This window comes from Sabethes cyaneus, chromosome 2, assembly GCF_943734655.1.
Source record: "Sabethes cyaneus chromosome 2, idSabCyanKW18_F2, whole genome shotgun sequence".
NCBI classification, from domain to species: domain Eukaryota; kingdom Metazoa; phylum Arthropoda; class Insecta; order Diptera; family Culicidae; genus Sabethes; species Sabethes cyaneus.
The window spans coordinates 246,401,412-246,411,311 of record NC_071354.1 but is presented as its reverse complement, the minus strand read 5'-3'; the positions used below and the strand labels follow the sequence as shown (position 1 = coordinate 246,411,311).

The 9,900-nt window shown below is 40.8% G+C and overlaps 1 protein-coding gene across 1 annotated transcript; it reads left to right on the top strand.

Annotated features, from left to right (window-relative positions):
• The first annotated feature begins 572 nt into the window (after positions 1–572).
• Positions 573–9,076, top strand: LOC128736870 (serine protease nudel). Its single transcript, XM_053831369.1, is given in 12 exon segments — positions 573–2,127; positions 2,195–2,275; positions 2,337–3,457; positions 4,634–4,967; positions 5,029–6,364; positions 6,424–6,593; positions 6,651–6,764; positions 6,824–6,998; positions 7,068–7,684; positions 7,687–8,368; positions 8,430–8,645; positions 8,704–9,076. Coding segments are annotated over 12 exon segments (6,774 nt in total).
• The last annotated feature ends 824 nt before the right edge of the window (positions 9,077–9,900 follow it).

The window sequence follows — 9,900 nt, the reverse complement described above, 5'->3', positions numbered from 1 at the left end:
ACAAAATGAATGGCATGCATGTGCGTCTATTGTTATTGTTTCATTTTAGATAGAATCAGTAATAGTTCGTATATTTTCAGATGGGATTAACAGACGACTTAACGGTCGTTTGTTTCTTCATAAGTCACTACTTCTGGGACTCATACTGCTCATTGTAGTAGGAGCTATATACGTAATCATTCTTTTAACCGGCCTCCTAACAAGTAAGTACTCCTAAACCTAAGGGTACCGCCAGAGTAAACGTGACAGCGACGCGACGCAACTTCGCTCACATTCGTTTAAATACGCAGCACTTTTTCACCGGAAGCAGAGCTGCGTATTTAAACGAATGTGAGCGAAGTCGTGTCGCGTTGCTGTCGCGTTTACTCTGTACGGGACCTAGGTATTAAGCAAGCGACACCAATGTCTTTGCGATTCCAGACGCAGATTCTATGACAATTACAAGAGGAGCATCTTTTCACGTTAGCTATGAGAAAACTTCCGATTCAATGTCTGACCATTTTCCTAACACGGTTGTTGACTCAATCAAACAGCTTTTCGTTAATGCTATGGCTTATGTCGGTTTAACTAATATGCATAAATCTAGACGAAAACGTGACTTGGAGCAAGAGAATCGCCTTCAGATGATAAATTATAACCAGTTGGATAAAGACGAGGATTCGATTGAGAGTGATAGTGGCGATGAAAATAAAAATTTAGGATTCGAAGACGTATTCAAAGAGATGTTGAAAGATCACAGCATGCTACAAATAATTTATACCTCAAACGGAAAGGACCTAAGAGCACACAACGATATCGCTCGTTCTATGAGAAGACGACGTAAAAGAAATATTCCCGTGGACACGCTTTCGCATGACGTAACAGAGTACAAAACCTTGGAAACTGAGTATACACGGTGCAAAAAGGAAGAGCTTAATGTTAAAGAATGTGATAAAATTTTAGAAAAGTTGAAGAGTATCGCCGATTTAATGAGTGAAAATTTCGTGGAAATTTCAAATATGATACACGATTTCAAGCATAAAAAGTCAGATTACTCGTTTGCTGAGCTTATTGACAATTTATCGAAAAAGGAGGTAAAATATTCAAATGCTAAATTGCTCGATCACATTGAAAGTATAGACGCGCAAACCAAGCAAAAAGATAATCCAAATTTACCTATCTATAGCACAACCTACAAACCACTAACTAAACCTGGTACGATCAGTTTACCAACACAGATGCCTTCGACAGTGTTATCTCCAACCATGACAGTCACAGCTGATCCATTCGAAGCTTACAATAGTCATGAAAACATATTAGATGATATTCACGATCGTAAGGGAAGCCATATATGGTCATCCGATCCAATAGTTCATTCTACAGCTCAAACGATAACTGTAACGACAAAAACTACATCTGCTTTTACAAACAAAAAATTTGACGTGAGTAAAACTACTCACCACCCGACAATCAAACCGGTTGTATACAACCCGGAAAACCATCGTCCAATCGTTAAAGACTGTGTCCATGACCTGGACGATTTGCTGGCCTCCGTTGATTTGGGGCCTAACATTAAATCCCGAAACTGTACAAAATCCCACACTACTCCTCAACAACAGCAACATACTACCAGGGAGTCTGTTCAACATAGAAATGTTCCGGATGAGCCAATTGACGACTTATATACTCATTTCGGTCAGCCTGCGCATCCCATTCATGAAGAGTTAAGTGACCATACTAGTGAGCCCAAAGATATGCATGATTTTATCATGAATCGCTCCAGGAATCGTCTTCACTATAGTCACGATTATATGGACCATCATTTCCCAACGACTGTTGAATCAATGGATGCACGGTCCACCAAACAGATGTCCCCGGTGGCAGCTAGTGGACCGTTTCTGAATCTTTGTCAACAGTTGCGAAATCAAAATTCCCAAGGACCCATTAAAACCACTATTAGCAATCACCATAACTTTCAAGCACAGCAATTTGGAGGAATCGGTCAAACTGGATTTCCTGTGTCCGGAGAGACGTCTCATGTGAGGTTCACTTCCGCTTATGGAGGCTATCCACCAAGTCATTTCTGCTTTTACCAAGTACCGCATCCATCTGGCGTTGTCAACAGACCAGTATATGGTCATCAGGAGGGTAAGTTATCAATTATCGATACAGACCGTTAAGAATATAATGTTAAAAATATCATAATCCCACAAAGGGCCGCCCGAATCTATCCCACTTCACCTGTTGAATGATCCAAACATCACAACCATCATTGTACCACGAACTGATCCGAGAGGTTCGTGTCCCAAGAATCCACCGGGAGCTTTATCCTTAATATTTCTCGTTCTGTTTCGTAGGATTTGGTAATATACCAGTGAACTATCATAAATTGCCAGGACGACGTGATGGCGGCGCGACTGATACTGAAGCAGAGAATCAAAAAAACATTCAACTAATCTGTAGTATTGTTCAGAAAGGTGCCCTTTCTGATAGCTATTCGTGGCCGATGGGCAGCGTAACTGAGCCGATCACTACTGGCCATCAGGCTAAACCCATAGTAGCGCCTCCCATTATAGAAACATCGTCAAATGAAACGGAAGAATTGGACAGATTCCGAGTACGCACGAATCGACGTGGACACTGCAACAGGGGATGGAGTGCATGTGCTAGTGGTCATCAATGTGTTCGAAATACCCAATGGTGCAACAGAAAGACTGACTGTCTGGATGGTAGCGATGAAAGTCACTGCCCGTGTCCCACACGACTCCATCCAAAACGAATTTGTGATGGTTATCGAGATTGTCCGCTAGGTGAAGATGAAATGGGCTGTTTCGGGTGCGACAAATTTTCGTTTTCATGTTTCAATAGTGTTTACGAGTTTGAAAGTGCCTCTAAGGCCGGCGCAACATGCTTTACGACAATTGAGAAATGTGATGGTTTCGATAATTGTTTCAATCATAAGGATGAACAAGATTGTACGATGTTGGTAAAAGATTTGGGAAATGTTAAAGCTTTCTCTGTAGGGCATTCATCTGGCGTTTTACATCGCAACCATAAAGGCAAGTGGTATCCTGTTTGCCGTAATCCTATAGCCCTGGCACGGCAAGCCTGTGAGGCAGAAATAGGTCCACTAGATCACGAACCATCGATCGAACGAATGCAGGGACACCTTCCGGGGCCCTTTATACAAGGAAAAAGCTCCAGTCAACATGTGTTCCAGCCACATTTTACGGACACGTGTAACGGAGAGTTTAACTATGTAAGGTGTCCTCAGCCAAAGTGCGGTACAACAAAGCTGAATGAATTCCCCAGTGCACGGATAAAAATCCGATCGAAGCGAAATACTACGGATGAGATAGTGAAAAGTGTTCGGATAGTTGGCGGTTCGGATGCAGAACCGGGTGCTTATCCGTTCATTGTGGCTATCTTCCGTGATGGAAAGTTCCATTGTGGCGGAAGCATCTATAACGAACATTGGGTAAGTAAATATAGTAAAATATCACAGTACTTGGAGTATGTCTAGTTTTCTATCATATCCAAAAATTATTTGAGTACCTCAAAGTGGTGTGGTTGGTATCTCTGTGGCTGTCCCGGTTTGACGAATATCCAAAGGTAGGGATGACTTAAAGAAGTTCCCTGGTGTGTTTTAGATACTTTTGCCAAATCTTTATTCATATTTGATATGTCCAAAGCTTACTGAAAATTTCTTCTACATGCATTATTATTTCTGCATATATATCAAAAACTTTTTCAAGTTTCAAACCTATTACGATAGCCTTCGATATTGTCTTTTGTATACCGCGATTGCTGTCACAGTTTACGAATTGCTCATACCTATTAATAACGTTGAGCTGGATTGTTGTAAAATTGTAAGTTATTTTTTATAACGGTTATAAAAACTACCGTTATAAAAAATTAATCAAATGCCTGAACTCATTAAAGGTCAACACAAAATACGAGGTTGGTCTAGACTGTAAGTTGTCTATGGCTGTGCTGTGCCATTTTAAAAGCAAGAATATGGGTTTGTAATTTGTTTGCGTAGTTGTTGTAACTGGTTGGGACGATAGGACTCGGTCATTTTTTCTAAAATCTAGAATTCTAGAATCTAGAATTTTCTAGATTTTTTTTTCTAGAAAAAACTTAAAATTTTTTGAAACGGTGATTCTACGATTGATGACGGGACGGTACCCTTCTTACCCCCCTCACTCTTTCCCCTCCATTTCAAAAACTTTTCATTACTTTCCCCTACCGTCCTTTCATCAATTGTAGAACCACCGTTTCAAAAAATATTCATATATGTTTGACCGCATTTCAAGGTCAAGACTAAAAACACGAAGTTTAGTCTAGAAAAAACTTGTTCGCGAGGTATTGATAGACCATTCTTGAATACTGCGTCTTTATGAACATTTTTTATTCTCATATATAGTTTCATATCGTCTGCATATATAAGTATATTTGAGCGTTTATGTGTGAAAGAAATTTCATTTGCGTGTAAAATGGTATCTAATATTTGTTCTCAAAAATACGTATGCTGAACGATTTGTAGGCCTCCGGGAGAATGCGTTAAAATCGGAAATTAAAATTCTCGAATCTAGTCTACACCTATTCCGCTGGTCATTATTACACACACAAATCATACAACTCTCAATTACAGATTATCTCGGCAGCCCACTGTTGTGACAATTATCATAAACATTATTTTGAGCTCCGCGCTGGAATGCTGAGAAAGCGTAGTTTCGCTGCACAAGTACAGATAGCCATAATTACACAAATTATTGTCCACCATGGGTACAGTGCCCAAACGATGGCCAACGATATCAGTTTGATGCGCACGGATCGAGTGCTGCACTGGAACCGCTGGGTGCGTCCCATTTGTCTGCCAGATCGACACCGTACAACCGGCGATCGTGACTGGTTATGGGGACCGAAAGCCGGTTCACTTTGTACGTCAATTGGATGGGGTGCTCTTTGGGAGCGTGGAAGAGCACGTAAGGTTATGTTCATTTCTTCATATTTCCGATGATTGTTCTCTTTTCCTGTCTTTTCTAGCGGATCACCTAAAACATGTGACAGTGCCAATTTTAGGTTATTGCAAACACAAAAATGACCGAGATGGAATGTATATTTGTGCCAGTGATCCCGAAGGTGGTCACGATGCTTGTCAAGGAGATTCCGGGGGACCCTTTGTCTGTCCAAGCTCTTCTAATCCAAACGAATGGTATCTTGCCGGTGTAGTTAGCCACGGAGAAGGGTGTGCTAGAAGGAACGAACCGGGAGTGTACACCAGAATAGCTCTTTATTTAGAATGGATAAAAAACAAAGTTGAGGAGTCACCTTCGGATATGACTCCTTTGATGGCTTGTCCCGGTTTTCAGTGTCCATGGGGAACCACTATCTGCTTACCATCGTCAAGACGGTGTAATGGAGAGGTACACTGTCTTGGTGGTGAGGATGAAGCAAACTGTCCCTTGGATAATCTGCTTGGAAGTGTTATGAACAGAACTGAAAACACTACTACTTCTAATTTAGAAACTACAACTATAGCAGCAAAAGTAAGCTCAGTATCGGGACATATTGACGGTACATCTACTCCATTACCACTGATGACTAATTTAAACGATACGATATCCGCTGCTTCAAATAAAACAACTAGAATTATTGTAACCACTGCAGAAAGCCCTCCACATACATTGACGCTGGGTTTTAGAAATTATTCAACATCTACTAGTAATCCAACAACCAGTACTGGAAAACCAGTAACCTTTACCGTTAGTACCACGCCTTGTCCTTCAGAGACAACAACCGTTCAGACCACAACATCTTCTACGACTACCTTGACATATTCCTCAATGCACGCTTCTCAAATAAATGTTATGAAACAGGAGTTGGAAACTACATCCGAGCTTCCGCGAATCGAAGAAATTCTGTCAACCGTTACGAGACAAGAGTTGGAAACTACATCCGAACTACCGCGAATCCAAGAAATCCTGTCAACCGTTACGCAACAGGATTTGGCAACTACACCCGAGCTTCCACGAATCCAAGAACACGAGACTCAAACACAGTCTTTCAGAGCGTTAAACGAGACACAGGATGTTCTTAAAACGTCTACCATCATTCCATTAGAAGAAACAGCTGTCATAAGCAATGCTACAGACCATAAAAACGTAACAGAAATGCAGCAAGTAGCATCGGAGATAACAAGAGCAGTTGCTACGGCTAACGAACATCCCTTTTTCCGGAATCTTGTCGATTTGCACGACGAAAAGTACAAACGACTTAATATGTTCCATCTGTCAGCACACAACTTGCACACTTCGTTGCAGAACATCTCCGATATAGCAATCAACGAAACTTATCGGTATAAGCGTTTTAGCTGTAATAAGTAAGCCTCATTGACGGAAAATAGTTTAAAGTAAGAATTAATATTCGCGATCTTTTCAGAATCCGTCAATCTATCAATATTGCTCATAGATGCGACCGCATCATAGACTGTGAGGACGGGTCAGATGAAGTTGGCTGCACTTGTCGTGATTACTTGCAAGATAAGTACAACTTTTTGATTTGCGATGGAAAAACAGATTGTTGGGATTTGACTGACGAAAAAGACTGCTGTAAGTTTAATTTTCATATTGCTCTAGCATCGTTTCATCTCAGAATTATCTATACAGTTAAATGCGAACCGGGAACGCACGCATGTCGAATGAGCAAAAAGTGCATCCACGAGAATCAAATTTGCGATAGTCATCCGGATTGTCCTTTGCATGAGGATGAATTGGACTGCGGTAAGTAATATCCGGATCAGTACTTATTTACTCATAAAAATTCGAAAAAAATCCCACAGTTGCGTTAACCGATGGGTATAAAGTGTACTATGATGCCAACAACCTATCCCTGTTCAGATACGACGGGTTGGTAACTAAGAATAAAAACGGTTCCTGGCATCTTGTTTGTGGAGTGGAGATAGACAACCAAACGGCTGCATTTGCTGGAAAGATATGTTCCTTTTTAGGATTTGCGTAAGTTACTATTTATATTTTCATCTCCGTTAACGTTTTGCACGAAAAAATATATAAATGAAATTGCAGCGGCCACAAAAATTACTCCCAATACATTCTTCAGCCGCATGTTAACATGTCATCGGATCTTTCCGGAGCACTGTTAGAACTAGTTAGATCTCATCGCAATATATCTGCGGAAGCCGATTGTAAGGCTCTTCATGTATCTTGTGTTCCATACATTAATGCTACAGAACATGAAATTAGCCACTTTGAGAATCAGCATAAGGAAATTCCAGTACAGGTCAATATCAAACCAATCAATCCAATCAAAAAACCACAAAATCAAGACCATATTACATTCCATGAGAATGAGCACATCGAATTTATCGAAAACTTTGGTGACGACTATGATTGGCCCTGGAATGTTGACATCTACCTTGAAGGAGAATTCTTATGCAGTGCCATAATCGTAGATGTCAGTTGGGTAATCGTAGAAAGTTCCAATATGCGATTAATAGGTTTGAAAAACGACTATCTTTCCATTGTGGCCGGAGGTGCTAAATCTTATCTGAAAATTACCGGCCCATACGAACAAGTAGTCAGAGTGGATTGTTATCACTTCATACCTGATGCACGGGTTGTTATGTTGCATTTGGAAAAGCAGCTGACTTTCACTCGCCATGTTCTTCCGACATTCATTCCGGAAAAGTAAGAATATTTTTAGTTTGTCAAGATAACGGATATTGCATGATTATTTTCGATTCCAGAGACAGTAAAATCGAAGACAACCAGTGCCTTGCTGTAGCCCAGGATAAACTAGGAAGAACACGAACGTTGCGAGTTCATATCGATACGACAAACTGCACGTCAGATAAATACATTTGTTATCAACGCGATCGAGAGCATAATTATCACGCTGAGCATTGCTATTCGGAAGCTGCAATTCGATCCGGGGTTGTGGTTTGTAAAACAACACTCTCCGGTTGGTATCCAGTAGGATTCTATCAACACAAGCGTGGTCTCTGCGGGTTCGATGAAATCGTACGAATGATCTCGCTGAAGGAATACTTCCATGATATTCAGCATGTTCTGGGTCATCGCAAATGTGATTACCAATTTCCAGCACCACACTGCGAGGGTAAACGCTGCCGTTATGGAAAGTGCGTTGATCACTCGTTAGTTTGCGATCGAAAGTTAGATTGTAACGATGGTTCGGATGAGCGTGAAGATTGGTGTGCAGATAAGAACGGGACCACCGCTTGTCTACCAACGCACTTCCGTTGCCAAAACGGGCATTGCGTTGAGAAGAGTAAGTTCTGTGATGGACGAAATGATTGTGGTGATCTGTCAGACGAACCACACGAATGCTCTTGCTACACGTATATCAAGTAAGTGTTGACGATATTGAGCTAACTAATTTACAGATTGAAAAACGTTCTAAATTTGCAGAGTGACTGAACCATCGAAAATATGCGACGGCATTCGTAACTGCTGGGATAAATCGGATGAAAATCCGCGTCTTTGCAAATGCAGGGAGTCACGATTCCGCTGCGGTGACACAAATACCTGCGTTGCGCAGGATTTTGTTTGTGATGGCGAGGTTGATTGTCCCGGCGGAGAAGACGAACGATACTGCTATGCTCTGCAGCAGAATACAGCAGAAACGTAGGTTTGCTCACTTATTGCTAAACTGTAATGTAACATAATTGTTTTCCGATTTTAGCAACTTTGGAGAGGTAATGCAACAAACTTTTGGGATTTGGCACTCGAAGTGCTTTCCCAAAAATGTCAAGTATGACGATCAGCAGATAAAGCAGATTTGCGAGAGCGTTGGATATCATCGGGTACCGAAAGTCTACGGTCGTAAAATGATTCAAGAATCCAGGCTGCGGACAGCAAATAGCACCGACCATCCTGTGGACCGCTTGAGAAAAACGGCCACCAAAGCTGTTGTTCAGAACAAATTTTCCAGAGTGAAGATCAATGAAAAACAATCATTTTTCATGAAACCTAGTCGACCCATGTTCCGGTTAGTAAACTGGAATGAAGAGGATGAGCGAAACTGCGATAGATTAGAAATAAATTGTGGCAACTGAGAAAAAGAGAATAGACAAATGAAAATTTACAGTGTTTACCACCCCTTCAGTATGATGACAGCCAACTCTTGCCTAATACTTCAGCTTTTCAAAATTGAGATTGGGTACAGACAGATTTATTTCTGAAGAAAATAATTTTAATTTATGATAGTAAGTTATGCAGTACTAATTTGGACATATTCAATCAGAATACAATATATGATAGAATATATCACTAATGTATCTGAAACAAACAAAAAGCAAAGCCATGGGTATAAACGTCCTGTTGAGAACTTGACCTTTCTTTATCGATAGACTTCACAGCCGGCTATTAGAGTACAGGACAGTTACGGGGCTAGTGCAACAATCCTACTAACTCTATCTAGCAGTACCGCCTAGCCGAGATTCGAACATACGACCATTGGTTTGTTAGACCAGCATCGTACCTCGAAACCAACTAAACGGTTTTTATACAAACGGATTTGATTTTGAATAAAACGATTATGACCGGGTAAATAACACGGCACTTGCATGATTTGGAAGCACCAAGCTCTAGTATAACGAGGACGTATGATTTTGCCACTTTGGTGGGTGACCGGATAATGATCTTAACTAAAATTTCGTGTATAATTTTATGAGCGATAGCAGTGTGTTTTGCATTGCGAGCATGCTATTCGATAAGGTGCGTGGGTGCATTGAGGTACTGTAGGTCTGACTTTCCTCATAATTGACCAAATGTATCGACGATTGTTTTCCATACGGTGTACCTAACCTAGCACATTACGGTTTTTTTTCAAATAAGTATACATATTACTAGAGTTAGTGTTATTCTTAGTTGTAAATCA